The sequence below is a fragment of the Phanerochaete carnosa genome (genome assembly GCF_000300595.1).
Source record: "Phanerochaete carnosa HHB-10118-sp unplaced genomic scaffold PHACAscaffold_2, whole genome shotgun sequence".
Taxonomy (NCBI): domain Eukaryota; kingdom Fungi; phylum Basidiomycota; class Agaricomycetes; order Polyporales; family Phanerochaetaceae; genus Phanerochaete; species Phanerochaete carnosa.
This window is the reverse complement of record NW_006767629.1, coordinates 2,799,944-2,822,317: the sequence shown is the minus strand read 5'-3', so window position 1 is coordinate 2,822,317 and position 22,374 is coordinate 2,799,944. Positions and strand designations below refer to the sequence as shown.

At 54.6% G+C, this 22,374-nt stretch overlaps 7 protein-coding genes across 7 annotated transcripts; 3 read left to right on the top strand and 4 right to left on the bottom strand.

Moving 5' to 3' along the window:
• Window positions 1-9: 9 nt before the first annotated feature.
• Window positions 10-3,057, bottom strand: PHACADRAFT_250243 (uncharacterized protein). Its single transcript, XM_007392121.1, has 11 exons — window positions 2,751-3,057; window positions 2,215-2,601; window positions 2,026-2,152; window positions 1,858-1,974; window positions 1,784-1,804; window positions 1,294-1,731; window positions 1,192-1,232; window positions 762-1,131; window positions 621-708; window positions 410-562; window positions 10-355 (listed from the first exon to the last, which is right to left on the bottom strand). The coding sequence occupies exons 1-11, from the start codon at window positions 2,913-2,915 to the stop codon at window positions 151-153; spliced, it is 2,112 nt and encodes a 703-aa protein (XP_007392183.1). The 5' UTR covers window positions 2,916-3,057; the 3' UTR covers window positions 10-150.
• Window positions 3,058-3,477: 420 nt separating this feature from the next.
• Window positions 3,478-5,689, top strand: PHACADRAFT_250242 (uncharacterized protein). Its single transcript, XM_007392120.1, has 2 exons — window positions 3,478-3,830; window positions 3,890-5,689. The coding sequence occupies exons 1-2, from the start codon at window positions 3,529-3,531 to the stop codon at window positions 5,541-5,543; spliced, it is 1,956 nt and encodes a 651-aa protein (XP_007392182.1). The 5' UTR covers window positions 3,478-3,528; the 3' UTR covers window positions 5,544-5,689.
• Window positions 5,690-6,085: 396 nt separating this feature from the next.
• On the top strand, window positions 6,086-11,347 carry PHACADRAFT_88087 (uncharacterized protein; the record flags this gene model as incomplete). The annotated part of the gene is made up of 5 exons (XM_007392119.1): window positions 6,086-6,229; window positions 6,281-6,470; window positions 6,529-7,174; window positions 7,226-10,921; window positions 10,975-11,347. The coding sequence occupies 5 exons, from the start codon at window positions 6,086-6,088 to the stop codon at window positions 11,345-11,347; spliced, it is 5,049 nt and encodes a 1,682-aa protein (XP_007392181.1).
• Window positions 11,348-11,718: 371 nt separating this feature from the next.
• On the top strand, window positions 11,719-12,602 carry PHACADRAFT_87714 (uncharacterized protein; the record flags this gene model as incomplete). Its single annotated transcript, XM_007392118.1, has 8 exons — window positions 11,719-11,781; window positions 11,965-12,025; window positions 12,081-12,105; window positions 12,162-12,174; window positions 12,232-12,267; window positions 12,315-12,364; window positions 12,420-12,458; window positions 12,512-12,602. 8 exons carry the CDS (start codon window positions 11,719-11,721, stop codon window positions 12,600-12,602), a joined length of 378 nt encoding a protein of 125 aa, XP_007392180.1.
• Window positions 12,603-12,905: 303 nt separating this feature from the next.
• On the bottom strand, window positions 12,906-15,873 carry PHACADRAFT_250237 (uncharacterized protein). Its single transcript, XM_007392117.1, has 5 exons — window positions 15,593-15,873; window positions 14,763-15,541; window positions 13,530-14,714; window positions 13,147-13,474; window positions 12,906-13,087 (listed from the first exon to the last, which is right to left on the bottom strand). Exons 2-3 carry the CDS (start codon window positions 15,304-15,306, stop codon window positions 13,870-13,872), a joined length of 1,389 nt encoding a protein of 462 aa, XP_007392179.1. The 5' UTR covers window positions 15,307-15,541; window positions 15,593-15,873; the 3' UTR covers window positions 12,906-13,087; window positions 13,147-13,474; window positions 13,530-13,869.
• Window positions 15,874-17,255: 1,382 nt separating this feature from the next.
• PHACADRAFT_250234 (uncharacterized protein) lies at window positions 17,256-20,135 on the bottom strand. Its single transcript, XM_007392116.1, has 9 exons — window positions 20,062-20,135; window positions 19,967-20,008; window positions 19,862-19,906; window positions 19,740-19,805; window positions 19,542-19,678; window positions 19,450-19,487; window positions 19,357-19,399; window positions 17,858-19,304; window positions 17,256-17,803 (listed from the first exon to the last, which is right to left on the bottom strand). The coding sequence occupies exons 1-9, from the start codon at window positions 20,121-20,123 to the stop codon at window positions 17,404-17,406; spliced, it is 2,280 nt and encodes a 759-aa protein (XP_007392178.1). The 5' UTR covers window positions 20,124-20,135; the 3' UTR covers window positions 17,256-17,403.
• A 302-nt stretch (window positions 20,136-20,437) lies between these two features.
• PHACADRAFT_205844 (uncharacterized protein) lies at window positions 20,438-21,567 on the bottom strand. The gene is made up of 4 exons (XM_007392115.1): window positions 21,421-21,567; window positions 20,990-21,371; window positions 20,892-20,938; window positions 20,438-20,831 (listed from the first exon to the last, which is right to left on the bottom strand). The coding sequence occupies exons 1-4, from the start codon at window positions 21,473-21,475 to the stop codon at window positions 20,734-20,736; spliced, it is 582 nt and encodes a 193-aa protein (XP_007392177.1). The 5' UTR covers window positions 21,476-21,567; the 3' UTR covers window positions 20,438-20,733.
• Window positions 21,568-22,374: the final 807 nt, after the last annotated feature.

Below are 22,374 nucleotides of genomic sequence, written 5' to 3'. Positions count from 1 at the left end.
AGGTAATAAGTTTCATTGAGGTACTCAACTACTGCGCAGCAGACAGGATAAAGAAAAAGGACGATGAACGATTGATACGTGTTAGCTTACAATAAGAAAAAGAAAGTTCGAGGAATAATTGTCAAGAAGAGAAATGAGTGGTCGGACTGCTTAGTCCTCAGAAAGATATCGGTACTCGAAACGGAAGTCGCTCTTCTTCCTCTGGCACCACGAACCTTCCCAGTCGAAGTAGACGTACACTCCTTGCTCGTACTCTTCTGTGATCGCCTGAGGTTCGGAGTGACGCTGGAACCATGTCAGATACTTGACGTGGAAGCGCCATGATTGCCTCTTCAGCTCCTTAGCCGCAAGATACCTGAGGGGTACCTGTCAATATTCGCTTCCAGAATGAAGATGCGAAATGCCTCACTGTGGGTACGTGCCCGGATGGAAGTAAAATACGTAGAATAGCGTCTCAACGTCGAGCTGAGAGAAGATACCGGGCGTGCTAAGGATGGGGTTTGGCTGCTGAGGGTAGTACGACGGCGTCTGGAATGGGTTCCGAGGCACGTAGTACTTGGGCCTAAAACGGTAAAAATCAGTTAGAATCCGTCGAACAGCTTTGAACAACGATGTCATACTTCTCGGTATCTTGCGGCTGTGGCATACTTGAGTAACTACCCTCCAACAGTTTGTGCACATGGTTGAGGTCAGACATCCGGTGCGGCGCTGTACGAGACATTTGTCAATAGCGAGATTGTACGCCACGAAGTATCACTCACCCTTCTGCTTGACGTTCTCGAATGATGTAACTAGGTCGGATAAAGAGCCAGGGAATGCGTTCGACCGCATCTGTTGTTGAGGGAGTATCTGCTGTGCTGCAGCACTCGACGGCCGCGTGCCTTGCTGCTGAGGGGCGCCAATCATGCCCGGTGGGGGCTGGTCCACGCCAGGCGGATACTGAGGCATAGCTTGTTGCGTCTGCGTCGGGCCCGCTGCTGTTGGTGACGAGCCGTTGGGTATGCCACCTGATGGCTGAGAAGGAGGGTACTGTGGCGGTTGTGTCGGTAGGGGTGACGGACCGGGTGTTTGGGACACTGCTGCTTGTTGGCTCGTGCCATTTGTTGATGACTGCTGCAAGTCTGCAGGTTGCTGCGGGAGATATAGGTTTTCATTATCGATCAACCGAATCGAGTTCATTTCATTGCTTACCATCGTGTTTGGCGAAAGATCTGCTATTGGCAAAGAATCATCTGTTCGTAGATAGATGGATCAGTATTCTCCCCCCAAAAATAGTGTGCTCTATGAACGTGCCCGGTCGCGTATGCTGTGGCGATGATGTTGTCACTGGGACCGCCTCCGAAAGCGCAGGTGAGTCATACGGCGAATCATCTACAGGAATCGCAGATATTGAGGCTGCCGAAGATATGACCGGGCTCGTTAACGATGGATGTGTTAAGCTTGGCGAAGCTGTCGTTGCCGTTACATCCGTTGTCGTCGATATGGCGGTAGATATTGACAATGCCGTGGGCGTAGCCGGCTGTGTCGTTGATGCCGTTGAGCTAGCTACCGGTGTCTGTGGTGGAGGATGTGATTGTTGCGTTGAGGCTGACGAGCCGACACCCGCTGCGGCTGCCGCGGAGTATTTCACTGGAAGTGGCCGTGTTTGTGCCTTGCTCTCGTTCAGGCCCGCCTTCAATATGCTCGCCATCGGTTTCTGCTCGAAATTTGGTGGCGGTGGAGGTTTCGCTGCTAGCGAATGAATCGAGTGAGATATTTCTCCATGATGTCTTGCGAAACCTACTTTCTGATGCTATTGAGGGCTCTATAGAGAGAATGTCAGCTGTACGAAAAGAAACTCGGGGACGTAAGGCATACTCCTCATTTGCAGTGTTGTTGTCGCTTTCTTGAGGACTGGGCTGCCGTCTCGTTTACTACTTGTGACACTCTCCTCATCATGTTGCTGCTTCTTCGACGGTGTTCGCGGAGGTAAGTCTATGTTACGAGTATTAGACAAAGGCTCATGCCATAAGAACAGCCTCTCACCTTCGCTGGCATCTTCCGACTCGTCACTGTCGTTATTGTGGTCATCATTGACAAGCCCAAACTTCTCCTCCTCTTCGTCAAGGTTGAGCTCATCGTATATGCCCTCATCCTCGTCGAAGTCTTCTTCCTGCACCAGGGTCACTCAGCGGTCCAGCAAATCCTGGTAGATAAATTTAGATAGAGACGAACGGTATTGCTCTCGACGAAATATGACACGTCCTCTTTCAGTGCGTTGACCTTGTCCGTCGGCATAGTTCCATTGTCGAGTAACCGGAGAATAAGCTCGAGACGGCTGATATGCCATTTTCTTCGCTCGTTGAGTCTCTCCAGCTGCTCAAGCCGTTCTGCAGTAGCCCCACCACGGTTCTTCTTTTTCGCACCGCCCTGGAGAGTCTCAATCTCCGCTTCCGCTGTTTCCACCTGCAGCAGAAGCTCTTCAACTTGTTGCTGAAGCCAGTGCGTTGTCTCCATCTTCTCCTGCTGTCTCGGATCCAGTTTGGCAGATTGGATGAGGCCCTCTTTAGAGAACGCCTTGGTCTTCATCTCCTTCTCGCAGGCCTTGAACTTCTCCATTTGCTGTAACATTGTGAAAGGTGAACGAGGTAGACATTAGCCCTGCACAAGCACGTCCAAGAAAGCACGACTTCTACGTCCGTGTCCTGATGCGTGGGGGAAATCACTTGCGAAGAACGGTCGTGCTTTCCGCGGAAAGTAGGGCGACGTACCGTCTCGATTAGCCTGCGGTTCTCGAGCAGGACGGTCTTGTCTTTGATGTCATTACTCGCAACCCAGGTCTTGATCTGGTCCCGCAACCTCTGCAGCTTCTTAATTTGCGTTTTGAGGTCTGTCTCGAGCTTCTCCTTCTGCGTCTGGTTAGTGGACGCTTGCATCTTGTCATATATGCTCTCGAAGAGCTCGACGCCCTCCGAGACCTTCTTGAGTGTCCGGTCGATCTCCGCTACGGTCGAACATATACCTCAGCACTTAGGGGAACTGATGACAGATAGGGCGCACTCTGTAGCTTTCTGGCCGCCATGCTGGACGCCGGGTAAGGAGAAGTGCTATTCACACAGGAGAGATGCCATTAGACGCGTAGTAACGTACTGTGGCAGGACTGTTTGCTGCTATTTGCCGTTCATCACATTTGACCAAGCGCCCATAGAGCTAAAGCCGGGCGTCTGTGGAAGGCGTGGTGGGATCACAGCGCCGCCGTCCAAGCGATCCGAGGGTGAGCCGATGTATAGAATGCGATACACGGATGTGAAACCGTCATGGGGAAGAAGACCCACCGGTTTCTGGGTGCTTTTCAATTTGATCGTCTCGAGAGCAGCTGTTCACTCTCGTATTGTTTTGGTCCGTGGGAATATCAATAAGCGCTTTATCTAGGCGGACATTCGACCCAGGTTGAGGCATACATTCACCCTCACTCCTGGCCTGCGACGCCCCCTCACGCCTTCTTACGACAATCTACTTGTATATTCTGTCTAGTTGCATACCACCACCATGAAGAGCCTCCGCAAGTCACTTTCTAGTAACGGCCACAAAGAGCAGCACATATCTAGCCCCCTGCCCTCGTCTCTCTCGAAACCGCTCACTGCGATTCAGCCACCGAAGAAGGTCATACGAGCACTCCAGACGCACAAAGCATCTGCACCACAGGAGCTCTCTTTTGAGAAGGGAGACTTCTTTCACGTCGCCAACGAGGTCAGCGGCGGCGAGTGGTACGAAGCCCACAACCCGGCGACCGGAGCTAGGGGCCTTGTCCCGGTTGCGATGTTCGAAGAATTTCAGAAGGGCGCACCCACGTACGTGATTGTGTCTACCTGTCTCTCTCACGACCAGACCGTTTGACCATATAGAACAGACCGAAGACACCCGCGATATCTTCCGCCAATCGCCCAAACAGCCCTACATCATCCAAGAGCCAAACCTTTTACGCCGTCGTCCTCCACGATTTCGCTGCGGAACGTGCAGATGAACTAGAAGCCAAAGCAGGGGACGCGATCACCGTGGTAGCACAGTCAAATCGCGAGTGGTTCGTTGCAAAACCGATAGGGAAACTCGGCCGTCCCGGTCTCATCCCCGTGTCTTTCGTTGAGATTCGTGATCCAACGACAAGACAGGCAGTGCAGGACATTAATTCACTTATCGATGGAGGGGCTTTGCCTCCCGTGGAGGAGTGGAAACGCCAGATTATGGCTTATAAGGCGAACAGCATATCCCTCGGCGTCCTGGACGATGCCGCCCCGCTAACAAGTTCCTTTGCTTCAGCGGGCAAGAGGCTCGCGTCGGGAAAGGAGCCATCGTTCGATGTGCAGGGGCCAACGCCCGTACAGCATCATTCATACCACCAACATTCTCCCATCCTTGCGCATTCCTCCCATCAAGAACTGCTTCCTGAGGGCGTCCTCATCTCAGCTGAGGTTAAGTCTTTCCATTACGAGACCGATGAATATTGGTTCCGCGTACATGCCCTGTACCAACCGTATGGACAAGACACCTTGCCGCCCGCCAAGCAGCTCGTTCTCTTCAGGTCGTACAATGACTTTTACGACTTCCAGGTACAACTACTGGACGCCTTCCCCCCAGAGGCGGGGCGTGATGGGTCAGATCGCATATTGCCTTACATGCCCGGTCCTGTTCCTCATGTCGATGCCGAGATAACCGCGACTCGCCTGCAGGAGCTTGACGAGTACCTACGTCTCCTGGCTACACTACGTTTCTCCGCGAGACATATTCTGGAGCATCGGCTGATCCGGGAATTCCTTGCGTTGAAGCCCGGAGACGCTAGTCAAGACTCCGTACCGCAATACGACGAGATCGAGGCATTACCTCCTCCCAGCGAGCGCCTCGACGCGCATCACTCCCACTACGGTGTCGAAGAACGGTTTTCCCGTATGCGCATGTCCAACGGCCCGGACTCTGGGTACGAAGAGAACGACACGCTCGGGAGGAGTTACGATGGTGGCAACCTCGAGTATATCTCGAAGAAGTACCCGGCCACGCGCGACAGAGCTGGCTCAAACGCGTCGATCTCAAACAAGCATCCATTGAACAGCACCTCGATGATACACTCACGGTCCAGCTCGCGAATTGACTTGCCCGACACCAGACGAAGCCACTCCTCTCTGGAGATTGATCCATACCGTGCAAATAGTCACTCGCGCACCTCGCTGGCTTCCTCTCAGAACCCATCTCCTGTCCGTTCCTCTCACACGCCATCAATCGCCGCATCCGCGTCGAGTCGTTCGCGGGCGAACACTCCTTCGATATCAGCGTCAGTGCCGCAGGCCGCGTTCGTCAAAATTAAGATCTATGACAAGGATGAGACGGTTGCCATCCGCGTCCATCCTCGAGTCACGTATGCACAATTGTCGGACAAGGTGCAGGCGCGCTTGGGACGATCACCGAGCCTGCGGTACCGAGACGACATGAACAACGACTTCTACATCGAGACTGACGAGGATTTGCGGCTGTGGATGGACAGCTCAGAACGGCACGTCCTCTGGGCAGAGTGATACCCGTTTAGTTCCCGATTGCATCCAGCTTGGCTCGAACTGTAGTAAGTCACGGACAAGATATTTTATCATCATGCTGCACTTCGTTCTTCAGATGTAATCAGTCGTTATGTAACCCTGTTCTCCGTATCTGGAGTTCTGTACACCTGTCTCTTGCATCCTGTATAACTTTAGATACCGTCGAATCGGAGTATGTTGTGTGTACACGTTAGGTCGCCGGTCAACCAATCAAGCGCCTCACGAGTCACCATGGCGCTTGTTAAATTAATCCCGGCAAGTAGCGTGGCCAGGAGGCAGTTGCCGCCAGACACCGCGTTTCGACCTCGTTGTGTTTACGGACAACGACAGCCCTAGTCACCCACACCCCCGCCATGCACAAAGACTTATCTATTATTCTGATCGTATTTTGGTTTTCTTAAGCTACTGGCATATCTCTCTAGATGTCGACAGAACACACATCGTCGCTTGGCAACTTGCTACTCGAGATTCGCACCTCCGACGCTACTTTACCGGACCTGCTGCGCGTACCGCCTGGCGCGGACATGCAGAATGGAGCAAATGTGTCCTCAGATACTGTCCCCAAGAGCCCTCGGACTCCCGGACAGGAGGAAACTTTGGAATGGTACGAGGTCATAGAGCTGCAGGCTTTCAGCGAGCGGAAGGCGTGGATTGAAGAGAAGACCCAGGTGCAGTATAGGCATTGCACTGTCAGACATTTCCTACCATGACGCAGTCAGTTCTTGGAGCAATTGCCTCCGATACAGGTCTTCGTTGGGCTCGATGCCATCCGTGAGTCTGCCCTGGAGGTGCCCGGCCTACCTACCCGGGAGCAACTACAAGATTGGCTCGAAGAACATGACCGAATTGAGAAGGAGACAGAGATATTTGATCGCGGAGAGCTACAGAAGCTGAAGAAATTTACTAAAGGTGGGTGTGCTTCGAGCTCACTTTGTTGTATACGCTCAAAGCGCGTCCGACCTCAAAGCGGCCGCCTCCAGAAACCTCTCGCCAGTGGACACAGACCTGATAGAACTTACGCTAACAACGATCTATGCTCTCGATAAACTGATACATCTACTCCGAGACCGCTCAGACAATCTAGAGCTACTTGGTGTCAGGCTAACGTGGGAAGAGAAGCGGAGGGCTGCGTGGACGGAAGTTCAGAGTCTCACTGCTGAGCTGCAGCAGTTCCTGGAAACGCGCGCAAGGTGGACCCCATGTGTCTACGAGCGCGACGAGCAAGATGAACTGGAATCCCCCGTTGCTCCGGCGAATGAAAGACTCATGCTTCCGCTTCCCCAGCCGGCAGTACGTCGGCGCGGCTCTGTGGTATCTCTGGCCTCGGCAACCTCAGACACTATTGCCCCCACCCTTGGCCTCTCTCGTCACGAACGCTTCAGAATCGCCGAGATACTATCTCGAGACGCGGCCTTGTTTGCTAGCCGCGTCTCGTCTCTACGTCATTCCAAAATTGCTGCCGCTGGTAAAGCGCTGGACAAGCTCATAGGCGAGAGTCGAAGGCCCGTACCGGACGAGCTCTTGGACGAACAGGACAGACTGGAGAACAAGGGCATCAACGAGATGGAGGGCGTTGGCAAGTTCGTAATGCATGTAGTATCACAGTGGAAGAAGTGCGTTCCGTGTTCAACATGGCGTGAAACGTGTAACTTATGTGTTTGCAGGGCGGACGATATCTACGTCGAGACGCTTAAGGACAAGAACGCCGCACAGACCCTGCTGGAAGAGATAGAGATGGCGAAGCTCCGACATCCTGTCGGTCGTCAGGATGTTCTCTTTGCTGGTCGCTTGGCCGCTCTCGTAAAGCGCCTTGAGATGCGAGGCAATCCGGCTAATCTCAGTAGTCCTTTCCCTCGACCAAAGCACCCACTATTCCTGGACCAGGAAGCCGCTAACTTCGAGATAGCCAGGGTGCTTGGAGAAGAGATAGAGACCGCCCAGTATCATGTCAAGGAAGCTGACACGGTGGCAAAAGATTACCATGTCATGTCCGAAGCCGTCAAGAAAGTCAATTCGCTGTGCAGATCTGCGTCCACCCGTACATCCGAGTTCCAGTCGTTGATCGCTCGCCTAACGAAGGGAGTAGATTCTAGAGAGCAAGACGGCCTACCGCCCAGTCTAGATAATGAGACTTGCCTGCAGAAGCCTAGCCACGCTGGTTTCCTGGCTCGTCTACCTGACGTTGTCGAACGTGTCAACGAGCTCGAGGCGGAGTCTGGCGATCTTCTGCTAGAAGCCGAGAGGGCGTTGTCGGCTCTGCGCTTCCCCAACATCAACGAGGATTTCAGGGAGGAATCGACTGATACAGTTGATGAGCTTGTGGCTGCGCGCAACTCCGCAGTTGCTGCTCGCGATGCGACTCTCGCTCAAGTGGACGCCCTGGGCCGTGTACAGCGGGTATGGACAACGATGGCAACTATCTTCGATCGACTCAACAACCTTCGAGAGGACATCGCAGAGTCAATCAAGCGACATGCCTGGGAGTCGGACACCGAGGACGATGCTGCGCTTCTCACACCTGAGAGTCCGGCCTCGGTATTGCCCAGCGCCGATCCTACACCCCCAGAGGTATCTGAGAGTCTTGATCAGCTAGCGTCCATGCTGGGCGACGACGTCATGTCACCTTTGGGCGTCGTCGGGTCGTCTCTAGGACCTCCTCTGCGAGAATATCTGTATAACTGCGCTTCGGGGCTAGGGACAGCCCTCGAAGACGCGCGACGCATGGCTGTCGCCTCGACCGCCATACAGAAACAGTCCTCAGAGATGATGGCAGTTCGCGACGAGACCAACATCCTACAAGTTCGCATGGAAGAGTTCAAAGCACGCTGCGAAAGTGAAGCCGAAAGACTGCTCACCGGGGCTCTCGACGGAGATGGGGGCAAGGCCGTCTTGACCGCTCTTTACCCAGACGCCTCTCAACTTCGATCAGATGCACAATCCGTTCAGGATTCACTACCACACCGCATACCTTTCGTCTCAACTTCCGACAAGGCAATTGCAGTTCAGTCTATTCCACCCCACCAGAAGCACTTCTCTGTGTCCTCTGGGTTGAGTCTTGACCTTGTCCGCCAAGCAGCGTTCGCAGGCCTGCCTATTGATCTCCTGGCGCTGGACCGAACTGTTCGCGCCGACTGCAACCGGTACAGCATTCTGCTTGCGGGCGGTGTCGAGGGTCTATCGCAAGCGATCAATCACTTTAAGGTCTGCGAGGTTGCGCGAAGAATCGACCTTCAGGTGTCGTCTTTATCCACGAGCCTGCGCCACGCTTCCGACAACACTAAGACTCTGCAGCAGTCCGTTAATGAGGCACCAGAGATGGGCTTATCATACGACAAGCTCGCAGCTTTATCAGAACAGCTCGACAAAATCTCTGAGACACACAGGCCAGACATCACTTCGATCTCCATCTCTTTGCGCGACCTTGTTTCCCAGCTGGACGCTGGTTTGACCGGCCTTGACCATGCTTCTGGAAACGCGTTGGTATTATCGCGGAAGAGAGCAGGCGAGGAAGCACAGCAGCGAGCAGGGTCTTGGAAGGAGAGCGTGGAAATTCTTTCAGAGCGCATCACCGACCTGAGACGTCGGGAACAAGTACGTCTTGCTGAGGAACGGGCGAGAGAGGAAGCCGAGAGTTTGAGACTTGAAGCAAAAGCGAGAGCCGAGCAGGAACGCTTGGAAGCTGAGAGACGAATTGCCGAAGAGCAGGCTCGAACGCAAGCGGCAGAGGAAAAGCGATTACGCCTGGAGGACGCGGCGCGAGAACACGAGCGGCTGGCAGTGGAAGCTGCAGAGGCAGAGCGTCGTCGAATCGCGGAACCACGGGTGCCATCGCTCGATGAAGGTGCGCTTGTACACGACTCCTTAGCCAGCCCTCGCTTATATGCACGTTCTTCAGATGTGTTTGGAATGGACGGTTTGCCGAATGCGGGATCGACGTTGGCGACGGAGTTTTCCGATTTGCGTAGCCTCGTCACGAGTCTGAGGCAACAGCTGCGTGCGATCAATATCAGCGAGGTCGGTCAGCCTGACGGCCGAGGAGCAATCTCGCTCCCTACCGAGGAAGAAGCTAGTAAGCTGGAAAGAAGTGTCACGGCTTTGCTCGACGACGCCAACACTCTGCCGGAGTCTGTGCCTGGATCAGCTGCGGTCGAAGCAAATCTGCAGTCCTTGCGATCTGAAATCCTGGTGGCCTCCGACCTCCTCCGCAGAATCCATCAGTTAGCGGGCCTTGCAGCCTCTGTTCGACGGTGCGACGACGCCCTAAGCGATCTCCTGGAGCATGTCGATAGCTTCCCCGCTCCGCCGACAGGGCCATTGTCATCATCTCATAACTCAGACACAAATCTGGCTCCGGAGGATCAAATGTTGGCACGCCTCTCGTTCACCCAGACACTGGTTGACGACGCGATCTCTCGGGGATCCGAGCTTTCTGGAGACGCTCGAGCTATAACTGAGAGGGAACGGATATCTCAGACCTGGGACGAGCTTCGTGCTATGGCAATGGATCGTCTGGCAGAGCCAAAGTCCCGGCCCCCCAGTGCAGTTGGCAACGGTCGTACCAGTAGGAACGCGGCAACTCCCAATCCCGTGCCAGGGCCCCCTAAGCGCCCTTCCGCCGGACGGCACTCTATGTCTACTTCTACTCCGAAGTTCCTCGCGCCACCACTTCCGAAGGCTGGACGATCCATATCTGGTACTTCCACTGGTAGCACCCATAGCAGGTCGTCCAGCAGGGCCTCTGGAACGTCCACTTCCCGGTCTGTCTCCGGACCTATACCAATAACCATTATCAATCCGACGTCAAGACTGTATACTTCCACTTTTGCCTCACGCCAACGGTCCTCTAGTATCGCGTCGGATGACCCGACTACCGCTGAGAAACAACGCAGCACCTTCACGCTCCCATCGAATCCACCATCCATCATGCCACGTCCACGATCAGGGACGAATCAGAGTATGCCGAGGAGAACTGCCTCACCTGCGCTCTCGGAAATGTCCCGTTCACGATCTAGCCTCAGCATGTCTCGCTCATCCGTAGGATCTACCACGAAGTCCTCGTGGTCTCGCGCCCCGCGACATTCCTTCCCTCATGTACCGAATTCTCCGTCTGGCCCGACGCCCCCTGTCAAAGAAAAGAAGCCCTATGTAGCAAACCCGAAGAACAAGCTCGACGTCGCGTTAGGGGATGTGGTCAACAATTTGCCGGTCAGTATCAACGTGGAGGTTGTGGCTGACACCTGGAAAGACCAAAGTGGAAAATACTGGATCGGAGATGAGGACCCTAAGCTATGTTTTTGCAGGATTCTACGGTCCCAGACCGTCATGGTTCGCGTTGGTGGTGGGTGGGCCGAACTTTCCAAGTACGCGCTTTTATCAGAGAATATATCCAGACGGATTCTAATGCCCGGTCTAGATTTATCAGAGAACACTTCGCTGATGCATTCCGACTTGTACCTGATTCTCCCCGACGAGGTTCTACTGAGGAGAAGTGGATTAGCTCCACCATCCTGCAGCAGCAGTCGATTCAAGAAGTACTCAGCACACCACCGTCGCACCCTCAGACGCCAGAGCCGAAAAACCCCATACCCTCGTTTGCACTATCTACTCCTCCCAGAGCAAGCCCAAAATCCCTGAAGAGCTCCTCTCCGGGGTCGCCGCTGCAACCAATAGAGTTCATCAGGCGGGCCGATCGCGATTCACCACTCCTACGAGCCGATACCCCCACAAAGCTGCTACGGCCGAGGAGCATATCACACACTTCCAGGCCACCCGCATGGAGACCCTAATCTCTCACCTTGTTATACCTTGTGTGTTTCGTCGCTTTGATATGCTTTGCTGATTACCCTTCGCCGCTAGTGCATCCGTTATCCATTAGAGCGTATCTGTTTGTGGACCCTAGGCCCGGGACAACTCTTCGCTGTGATTGCTCCCTTCTAATATAGTCAAATGTAGCCTTTCACTGTCGCATATCACTTCTAGATTATCTCTCGCTGAACCCTCTCGGGCTTCCGCCCAAAGAACGTGACTTCCTGTTCGTCTGTTACGCGTTGACAGGCGTGACACTTCTGCTTCACTCTTTCTTCTTGCGTTCATCCTCTCGCTGTAAACAATATCCCTTGCTCTGCGGTTCACGCATACCCTCTTTCCCTCTCTCTTCATGGATAATCTCAGATGCAACAGGCTGACTTGTCGACGAGTACTCACAGAGAAAGCGGTTGTAGTGAGTACCACTACCGGCTTTTCCAACAGGCACTGACCAATGTGTCATCGCAGACGACATGTATGGCCCTGTATTGGCTTTCCGAACAAGTTATCTGCATTCCTAATATTTTGTTATCGCCTTGCACAGGCTCGCATATTTTTTGTGGTGCGCGCTGATAAATACACGTGTCTGTGCACCAAGCCGCAACAGGATCTAGTTGACTGTGCCAACGAATTGTTCAACGCGTCGAGACTTTGTCCAGGTATTCGTTCATGGGGCCGCAGCCTCACAGACACTTCTGATGATGACCTATTCAGCTTGCGACACCTCGCTGACCGAACCGTGGGGTATTTTCCCTCCACATCTCGAGCGACTACTCATTATCAGGAATGCCGCAGAGATGACGTGGTGGTACGCCATTGTACATTCATGACGTCCTAGCACAGCCCATGAAATGCGTTCGCGAAGGTCTGCTCTCTGCATCCATCAAACGACTATAAAACAGTGAGTATATGCGTCCGTATTGCGCCACATAAGCTTACCGAAAGCAGTCCGTCCTATCCGGATTGAACCCAGCGATCATCGTAGAAATTTGTGGGAGGTAAATCTACTAGCGATATATGACATGGATGCGTTTGTCCCATCGTGCACACTAGAGCGCTATCTTTCTGGCAATATCAAGTTCACCAAGAACAGTAGGTTTACTCGCTATCCATACAGCCTCAATACTTACTCCCGAAAATATCAGTTCCTTTCAACAAGCCGTAGTTCGCAATCTCAACGAGAAGAATGCGCAGATCCAGAAGGACCTAAATAATGTCGTCCGAGAAGGCTCATAATGTCGTCTATTCCTCGGCACAATCGTTGATTTCGTTTCTCATTGTAGCGAACGGCGAAATCACTCTATTGAATAACAAGGTCGCAGGTATGCAAAATATTCGTTCGGCATGCCATGGGAGCGTTAAGAATGGTCTCCCAGAGCTCCAGCGAGACCTCGAATTGGAACGTCGAAAGGCGGTGGCATTGCAGGACTCTCTTAAGGAACGTGAAAAGGGATATCAGAAGTTGAAGGTCAGTACACACGCATTTCAGTACTAGTTAGCACCGTATCATATACCTCTTTCAGACCCAGCACGATAAAATCAAGCGCAAGGCTTTACTCCAGCCCGGAAGCCTTGTTCAAGGCGCTGGCGACAGCGCTGGCAGCCGTGGTGCGTCTGTAGCAGCAGAAGCAAATGTTTTCCATGGTGCGGGAATTGTAGCAGCAGACAACCCACAGATGGCGGACGTCGGTGCCGTTGTTGGCGGAATGGAAGCGAATGGGGTGAGCATACGTGATTACACAGAATATAGACATAGTAGTGTAGTCAACGCATCTTTTAGATCCAGCGAACGCCTATCGTCAACCGTACGATGCAGCAAGGACGCAGTGGAGCCGCGTGGCGAGGCGGAGCAAGCAACTCCAGCGCTGCGAACGTTCAAAGCTCCTCTCGTCATACATTCCAGCGGCAGCCATTCAACGCTCCTGCACCTGGGGATCTCTCTTTCAGGTCCCGCTCCAATACGACGTTGTCCGACCAGTCAGATAGCGCGAACGAGGTGGAGGGTCTGTTAAACAGCATTAGGCGGCCTGCAACCAACGCTACCGCTCCCGGCGGAGCGACGCAGTGGAATGTGCCTCGATATCAGAGGCCACGCGGCAGCCAGAGAGGTCACCTATCGGTTCTTAACCTAGGAAGAGGTGATGGCTGACCGTACCATGCTAGCTTTCGCGCAACCAAGTGTAACTCGCCCCTCCGGAGGCTTCAGGCCTGCAGGTGACTCTATACGGACAATTTAACCTCAAGATCGACTGACAACACGAGTAGCATGAGAGCATGTACAGATATCAAAGCGTGTAGTGCGAAGAAATAACGTTAGAGCGATAAGCTAGGGAAGGTACGAACTGTAGAGAGCATGTTTGAGAGGGGTCCATGAGGAGATGTGCTGTAATAAAACATATGTGCGGGAATGTACTCAAAAAAGTCGATAACAGTGCAATCAGCGAGAGAAGGACGCGTGAGATGTCAGGGAAAGTGCAGCTCGCATACCAGGAACGAATGAGGGCTAGTCGTGCCTCAACGAGCCATTCTTGTCGTCCTCAAGGTACTGACCAATCGCGAGGATATTCTCACCAGCTCGCCGGAGGTATCCAGCCAGCACATCTTTATCCGCATGAGGCAGAAGGGCGGACAGTTCCTCCAGCTGCCTCTCGAATTCGGGTCCAGATAACGTGGGAGGAGGAGGAGCGACGGAGCGACGGAGCAGCGACGGCCGATGAACGGCGCTTTCGCTCTGGCGGTGTGTGCTTGTTGTTTCGCTCCTCGTGAGAGTGACAGGAGGCGCTTGATGTGGCTGATGCTTTAGATGGACTTCCGGAGGTGAAGTAGAGACTGTCTTAGATCTCCCAAGGCGATTCGGCAGCGCGCGCGGTCCTCCGCGTACGCTCGGTGCGCTGTTCACCTGTACAGGGCGTGCAGGCGGCGGGGGTGGGCTTGTCTGAATTAGCTTCTTGGGTACCCGCGGCGGCGATGGTGGGCCCTTCCTGAGACTGGCTCGCCGGCTGATCGAAGCGAAGAATCCAGCGCGATGTGGCGCACTTGTGCCGCTAGACAGTGGTATCTGGTATGTCCGTGTGGATGGAGAGATTGGGGAGAGAGGTGGAGTGAAGCGAGAGGGAGGACTCGTCACTAAGGACGGGTAAGGGAGTGAGGACGGCGGAGATATGGGTAGTATCTCCTCATCCGCACGCATGGTGAGGTCCGTCGCGTGGTACGCGTCCGCACGCCTCGGGAACGTTACCTCTGAGTCGACCGAACCAGAAGCTACATGCCATGGCTGGGTCCGTGCGCCGAACTCTGGTGAAATATCTGGTTCAGCCTGCTTCCGTATTACTCTGTCTCGTGCACTCCCTGCGTGAATTGTCAGCATCTCGCAAATGAACAGTGCACGAACCGTACCTCTCGTCATTGTCACAGTGATCCACTCGCGCAGACCGGGATCACACATGGAGAGCTCCCGGATCTTCTGTGCATACGCTTGCGCGCGCTCGTGCGTGAACTTCATGACGAGAATGTCGCGGCCGATCAGAGCGGGTGGATTGGGATTGATGATCTTTGGGCGCGGGGAGATTTTGGGGGTCAGGGCAGGTACGGGAGACGGCTCGCGAGACGTCTTCGGGGTCGATGAACTCGTCTTGGACAGTGACTTGATCGAAAGCGACGACGGTGTTCTTGGAAGGGCGGAAAATCGCCTGAGGTTGTTGAAAGTGGTCTTAAACGGATTGCCGCTGCTACTCCCGCTTGACAGTGTTCGCACATCCTCGACACCCAAGCTCTTGCTTGTCTTCGGTGGCGGCAAGGGTGGAAGTGGTGATAAGTGAATCTCTGGGGAGTGAGGTGGGCTATGGTTTTTCTCAGGCAGGCACTGCGCTTCTCCGTTCGGCGAGGATGCAACGTTTATCTCGCGAAGGCTCACCCAGCTGTTCTCGCGTCGTAAATCCATTGCAGCTCGACGAATAGGTTCACGATCTACATCCGATTCAGGCTCGACTATCGGCAGATTGCTTGCGAGCGGCGAACTAAATGCATGGCGGCTCAGGCCAGGCAGAGTCTCGAGTTTATCTACGGCAGGGGAATGGTTGGGGGTTGAACCGGCGGAAGGTGTAGAGGGCGCGAAAGCTCCTTCTCTCCGGTGTTCAGAATGCGTACGTTTGGTCTCTGCGACAGGCTCCGATGACCTAGAAGGGATGTTAGGTACATGGCTGACAATAGGGGAGAAATGTGCTCACTTTGACGCCCCGCTACCACCAGAGTCATGACTACGCGCTGAATACACAGACGTATCCGTATCCCGCCTACTCATCTCCGGTCTAGGCAGTGACTTTGACACCAGCTTCGCCGACACAGACGGGGGTAGCTGCAGGGACTCCTTAAGCGCTTCCAAATCAGGCCTTGTCGCGCCTGGTGGCGTTGACGCTGGAGCAGGCATTGGCGTCCGCAACCGCGGCGGCCTTGGAGGTGGTGGTGTCGCAGACGGCACAGGATCAAGCACTGACATAGGTGGTGGTGGCAACGGCCCAGCAGTCGAGTGTATGCCAGGTTGGTAGCTTAAATATGAAAAAGGCGGCGTAGAGCTTTCCGCAGACTGAGGCTGGGTGGTACTGCCATTGGCTGCGGGCACAGGGTGTTTCATGACATTGTCGGAATCTAGGTTCACAACCACAGGCCCGACCACAGGTTGCCCAACGTCCTTGCCCTCGCCAATAGCCGGAGTCAGGTTGGCGTCTGATGTGTTGCTTGATGGAGTAGCAAAGAAAGAGTCAGCGCAGGTGGCTGTGGCCGAGTGCGAGAGATCCGGTGTGAAGACTGCCGGCGAAGACGATCGTAGCTTGCTTGGAGTCTGAAAGATTGGCGCCTCCGTATAATAACAGCCCTCATTAGAAGGCGTCGACATTTCAGCAACTAGAGGAATGACGCCTGTTCCTACGATACCAATGTCGCGCGACGATTGATGGCGTAAACGGGCTCTGCTAATTCCCACCGTTTCGGACGCGGAACGTGCGTGTGCGTACGCGATTGATGCCTGATCGATGGCTGTGGGTATAATGGGAGCAGTAGGTGGAGGCGTGAGGTTCGTGTACGTGGCAGGCGACGCGTCTGGAGGCGCGACGAGGGCGAGGCCGTTTACGTGTAATCCGCGTCGTGATAGGAGAGAAGATGGGGACACACCGATTACCTGGGCCTGTCTGCCTCCTTTGCGAGAGACAGATGGTGGTAAAGAAGAGCCCAACTCAACAATGGCTAAACGGCGTCTGTCTGCGCTGTGCGGTGAAGGCACGCTCGGTCGTCGATGGTGGTTACGACTATGTACCGAAACGTGCAACACCGGTGCAGGTTCCTCCGGCTGGGTGAGTGTATCGTCAATCGTATCTTTGAAGGACTCTGCAGAGTACTCTGAGCCAGAACAAGAGCTTTGCGACGCCCGTCGCTTCAACTGCGGTTGCTCCAGTTCGTAACCGGCATAAGGTCGTCCAGCGTGCTCGGACTGATAGTAGGAGAGAATCTGATCTGTCTCGTGACGGACGAGGTTCGGACGAAGATGAGGACTGAGTGAATTGTCTTTTTGTGCGTGCTAGGTGGTCAGACATGGAGCAAAATCGAGATCTGGAAGGCGAGTCGCACCGGCGTCGTGGGCATCTTCAGCCGAAGATTGAACGGGATAGCCGCCTGTCGGCGGAATGGGGTCATCGACGCTGGCCATGGTGGCAACCAAAGCTGACGGCAGACGACTCTGGTTGCGAGGCCAGCGACCGAGGTGAGGAGAAATAGAGCCAGAGGCGGGGGTGCAACATAAGCGTAGTGGCTTAAGGAACGGGCCTTAGCACTCTGCGATCCGGAACCGGTCACTCCACGTGCTCTCACTGTCCGTAGCGACGTTTCGCGGCAGGCACTGGCGGTTCGACAACACAACCTTCCTAGACAAGAGCAAAGACAGGACTAGCATACGATACACAGCTCATATTCGATACACGCAAAGCCTCCCCGAGAGCCAACCAGGCATTTTTGTCGCACAACGGCGCCTATTCCGAGCTGACAGTGCTCACCATTCCATCTTCGCCGCCTGCCTCGTTGGGTTCAGAGGAATCTTGCCCCTGTAGCCAAAGCCGTCCAGCCATGGCCAGACCTGGCTGCGACGGGCCTCAAACTCCTCGATTTTCGACGCCCTCTGCAACGTCAGGGCGATGTCGTCCAAACCGTTGATCAAACAATGACGACGGAAGGGATCGACAGTGAACGGAACCGGCGGCCTGCCGTTGGCGCGGCGAACTTCCTGCTTCTCGAGGTCAACCTCGAGCTCCAGGCCGGCCTCGGCATCCTCGGTCAGCTCCTTGCAGACCTCCTTCGGCAGAGCGACGGGCAACATCCCGTTCTGCATCGTGTTATTGCGGAAGATGTCGGCGAAGCTCGGTGCGATGATGCACCGGATGCCGAAGTCGTTCCTTGGTGAACGCTATCAGCAACGGTTGCTGTCCACAACAGTAACGAACACTTACAAGCTCCAGGGCGCGTGCTCCCGAGAACTGCCACATCCAAAGTTCTCACCGTCGCAGACCAGAATCTTCGCCCGGTTATAGGGCTCCCGGTTGAGGATGAAGTCGGTATCCTCGCCGGTCCGTGGATCCTTGCGGAGCGCGTAGAACAGTGCGTTCGCAAGACCCGTGCGTTTGAGTGTTTTTAGGAATTGCTTGGGAATGATCATGTCGGTGTCGACATTCTCCATGTGCAAAGGTGCTGCGATACCCTTCAAAACAGTAAATTTCTGGACGCTCGAAGGGGACTCGGAAGGAGGGAGAGGACCGGACGAAGAGACGCTCTGAGTCGGCTTCTCCGGGGCGGGAGGGGGAAGGACAGGGTCGTTGAGGAACTCGAAGGGACTCGTGAGCTTAAGCTTGGGGCCAGCAGCGATCTTCTCCTGCGCGTCCGGGCCCAAGAATTTCCTGACATCCGTGAGCTTGCCAGTTATGGCGGCAGCAGTCGCCATGGCTGGGCTGACCAAGTGCGTACGGCCACCCGCACCCTGGCGGCCCTCGAAGTTGCGATTGGACGTCGAAGCACATCGCTCGCCCGGCGCGAGCTGGTCAGGGTTCATGCCCAAGCACATCGAACAACCTGCCTCACGCCAGTCGAAACCCGCGCGCCTGAATATGGCGTCGAGCCCTTCGGCCTCAGCCTGCTGCTTGATAAGGCCGGAACCGGGGACGACCATCGCGTATACGCCATCGGCAACCTTGGCGTCGGGGCCGGCAGCAAGGACAATCTTGGCGGCGGAGCGCAGGTCCTCAATGCGGGAGTTGGTGCAAGAGCCGATGAAGACTTTATCAACCTTCACGTCTTGCATGGGTGTGTTGGGGGCGAGACCCATGTACTTGAGAGCCCGCTCAGCTGAGGCCCGCTTCGCTGGGTCCGTGATACTCGCGGGATCGGGGACGGATCCAGTGATAGGAACGACATCCTGAGGCGAAGTCCCCCAAGTGAGGGTGGGGATGATGTCTTCTCCTCGGATGTAAACTTCTTTGTCGAATTTGGCACCGTCATCTGTTTTAAGAGTGCGCCAGTACGCTTCAGCGCGGTCCCACTCCTCGCCCTTCGGAGCCAGGGGACGGTTGCGCAGGTATTCGAAAGTGATTTCATCCGCAGCGATCATACCGGCGCGCGCGCCAGCCTCGATACTCATGTTGCAGATGCTCATCCGCGCTTCCATGCTGAAACCACGGAGAATAGAGCCCGCATATTCGATGACCGAACCAGTACCGCCGGCAGTTCCGATGACACCGATAATATGGAGGATGACGTCCTTCGAGGTGACACCTTCGTTCAGGACACCGTCAACCGTGATACGCATGTTCTTTGCTTTGCGCTGCAACAGGGTTTGGGTGGCGAGGACGTGCTCAACTTCGGAAGCACCGATACCGAATGCGAGAGAGCCGAAGGCACCGTGCGCTGATATAGCATTAGATCTTGACGCATAAGGGGAAGCGCAGCAACGGCTCACTTGAGGTATGAGAGTCTCCGCAAACACATGTGATACCGGGGAGCTAGAACAAGATCAATAACTCAAAAGCGGGCATTTCCGCGTGAAACGTACAGTGAACCCTTGCTCAGGTCCAATGATGTGGACGATGCCTGTGTACACCTATGTGAGCGTGTGGACTGCGAAGGGATCAAGGAACGTCTCACCTTGACGCCTGTCTGTCATGCCAAAGTAAGTGAGGCCAAATTCCTTCACATTCTCTTCCAGGGCCTGGCACTGGGCCCGTGATTCAGGCTCCGCAATGAAGGACTGCACATTCGTGAAATTCTTCCGTGAAACAGTGCTACGGGCGGCGTGTGGAACAAGGTTAGTTTGTACTTGATGGTGGAGGGATGGATACGTACGGCACGTTGTGGTCGACTGTCGCGAGGGTACAGTCTGGCCTCCGTACAGCTCGGCCTGCGGTGCGCCTGACGCAGCGATGATCAGCTGTGCTCACTGCATTACAATCGGAATTGCCACGTACAGGCCCTCGAACGCTTGCGGACTTGTAACCTCGTGCGTGAGATGACTAGGGTGCAAACAATGTTGGTCAACGTCGCCACATCTCTGCAACATGGCACCTACGCACCGGTCAATGTAGATCAAGCTCGGTCCATCCTCTTGTGTATCTCTATTGAGACGATTAGCTACGGCAAACACCGCGATAGCTGTGCAATGGCGAACATGACATGGTCATCCCAGATTTTGTCGTAAAGAGTGCGCGGCTGGGGGACTGGTGCAGGCATCGTTGAAGGCGATGAGCTGAAGGTAGGATTGTGCACGCCGTAAACGGGACGCTTTGATTCGTCCAAGCTAAATACCCCGCATTCTGACTCAATCGGCCGAGTCTCCCGATGAGATAGTACAGATCAGATACCGCACCTTCGCCGCATCAGGAAGGCCAAGCACGCCGTCCTCGCAGGTTCTTCGACTTCGGACTTGATTCGAGACCTCTTTCGCAGGGCTTGGTGCTGAGATATCGCAATACCCACGGTCAGCTTGCTGGCGTTCTCCTTTTCTGAAAATTTCCGGCTCTAGTGAAGGCTTTCTGACAGCGCGCGACAGTAGAAAAATATAATAATTCGTCTATAGATAACACAGGGGTATAGATACAACGGCGGCGAGGACAGTGGAGGGCGGCAGCTCTGGCTGGCTGGTTAAAATAATACTAACGATACAACTGACTCTGGGATGCGTCTACAGATAGAAATACAGGTCTAGAGGCTGCTGTTCCATAATAATCGAAGTCTATGGCGAAAACTAATACATACTTGCAAGACACGTGTGGTATACCAGCACGTTCTTGAGGCCTAGAGGCGGTAGCTGGTCCTCTAGCACGAAAGGCCGCAGCCTAGATTAGGCCAAGCTCTTGGGATCATGGGTGCGCTGGTGGCGTTGCATGTTGGATTTCGTGGTGAACGCCTTCTGGCAGTCTCCAGTGGTGCATTTGAACGCTATAAATTTGGCAATTAGCGACAACTATCGCACCAGAAGGAATGTTAAAGTACACCCACGTCGCTCGCCCGTATGCGAATTCATATGAGTCTCAAGAGAGCTGGGCCTACCGTTCATTCAGTATACCAGCCGGTTATAGCACAACAAGTACGTATACCTCTCAAAGCGCCTCTCGCAGAGCTCGCAACCGTAGCGCTTCTTGTCCGTCGAGGACGAAGAACCTGGGGTCTGGTCGTTCCAGTCGGCGGGGCGCAATGTCGTCTGCTGTTGGGCGGTCGCGGCTGTGCCCCGCGCCAGTGGAGATTGAGCAAAGCCTGGGGCCCTGGGCCCCACTGGAAGCAAAGCTCGTGATGGGGACGGTCCGCCGCCTCGGGTCCGCCCACACTGGCTCGTGTGAGATGAGCTGTGCTTTGGGGCCTGAGAAAGACCGGGCGCGTGAGTGGAGGGCGCCGATGCCATCGTCTGCGAGTGTAGCGGCGTCACGCTAGCGGAGGCCATTTGTCCTGGGCCATGTGCATATCTATCGTCCCTGAAGAGATCTGGTATGCCATTAGCATTAGCCCGCGCCTGTAGCACGGGGATACACACCTGGAAATAGTTTGCGAGGACCAGGAAGCCGAGGGTGTTTGCCGGAGTCGGACATGGCTGGTGTAGATCGGTGAGGGGTGGAACGGTAGAAAGCCACGAGGTTGACGATAGCGATGCAGGCCACGAGTCTTGAATTTATACCCTGGGGTGCCTATGGTGATGTCCTGATGTGAACGGACAGCGTTGAGACGATGCAACTGTGGCTATTATGTTCAGATCCGCGAACTGGCACGTTGCAATGGTCGGCACTGTTCTTGATTCATTCTGGGACCTGCCGCAGCTCGGTTAGAAAAGTAGAGCGAGAATATGCGGATTAGTTGGCTGGCCCTGCCTCTGCATTGCTGCTCTTCAGGTACCGCAATTCACTGCAGTATCATCACAATTGTCAGCAGCTGATAGATGCAATCTGGCCGGACGCGTGCGTTCTCCGAAGATCGAATAAACGCGGCCAATCAGGCTGTTGGTGTGTATGGGTGCGCAGGGGGTTACGGAATGGGGATTCGTTCGTTCCGACAGGCATATGTCCGTCAGGCAAGTCCACTGATAGCTCCTAATAGGACGTAATCATCGTCGTCAGAAAAATGTCTTGATCATGACGGCAACAGAAGAAGCCACGCACACACAGCCTGCCATGCAGTACGCATCTTGATTCTTACACAACGCTCGTGGTCGTGGTCCACCAGAGAACGTGGCCAAATACAGAGCCTATCACAAGATCTGGATCTGCCCAAGGGCAGGGCTCAGCTGAACCGTTCCTTATCGCAAATATGCTGCACCGAACAATCCTCGTTGCGATTGCAACGCCTCCGAGGAACAGTCGATGCGTCAAGGAAACTGGTCGGAAGTAGGTGGGCTGTTCAGAATTCCCATCAGGTACGATCAAGTATTTTGAGGAGGGCCTGGGGGCGTCCTTGTAGTCGCCGACAGAGCATGCCAATGCCTGGCCTACAGGCC

Excerpts from the sequence above, each read along its gene's own strand:
- PHACADRAFT_250243 (XM_007392121.1), bottom strand. The coding sequence starts at position 2,915 with ATGCAAGCGTCCACTAACCAGACGCAGAAGGAGAAGCTCGAGACAGAC. Across the intron at positions 1,233-1,293 it reads GCCACAGCATACGCGACCGG|ATGATTCTTTGCCAATAGCA; the intron begins GCACGTTCATAG and ends ATCTACGAACAG. Across the intron at positions 709-761 it reads CGAGAACGTCAAGCAGAAGG|CGCCGCACCGGATGTCTGAC; the intron begins GTGAGTGATACT and ends TGTCTCGTACAG.
- PHACADRAFT_205844 (XM_007392115.1), bottom strand. The coding sequence starts at position 21,475 with ATGTCCGACTCCGGCAAACACCCTCGGCTTCCTGGTCCTCGCAAACTA. Across the intron at positions 20,939-20,989 it reads TGCGAGAGGCGCTTTGAGAG|GCCCAGCTCTCTTGAGACTC; the intron begins GTATACGTACTT and ends AATGAACGGTAG. Across the intron at positions 20,832-20,891 it reads TTCGCATACGGGCGAGCGAC|CGTTCAAATGCACCACTGGA; the intron begins GTGGGTGTACTT and ends CCAAATTTATAG.
- PHACADRAFT_250242 (XM_007392120.1), top strand. The coding sequence starts at position 3,529 with ATGAAGAGCCTCCGCAAGTCACTTTCTAGTAACGGCCACAAAGAGCAG. Across the intron at positions 3,831-3,889 it reads TTTCAGAAGGGCGCACCCAC|ACCGAAGACACCCGCGATAT; the intron begins GTACGTGATTGT and ends CATATAGAACAG.
- PHACADRAFT_250234 (XM_007392116.1), bottom strand. The coding sequence starts at position 20,123 with ATGCCTGCACCAGTCCCCCAGCCGCGCACTCTTTACGACAAAATCTGG. Across the intron at positions 19,907-19,966 it reads AGCTTGATCTACATTGACCG|TCATCTCACGCACGAGGTTA; the intron begins GTGCGTAGGTGC and ends TTTGCACCCTAG. Across the intron at positions 19,679-19,739 it reads ACAGTCGACCACAACGTGCC|CACTGTTTCACGGAAGAATT; the intron begins GTACGTATCCAT and ends CGCCGCCCGTAG.
- PHACADRAFT_250237 (XM_007392117.1), bottom strand. The coding sequence starts at position 15,306 with ATGGATTTACGACGCGAGAACAGCTGGGTGAGCCTTCGCGAGATAAAC. Across the intron at positions 14,715-14,762 it reads CACTGTGACAATGACGAGAG|GGAGTGCACGAGACAGAGTA; the intron begins GTACGGTTCGTG and ends CAATTCACGCAG.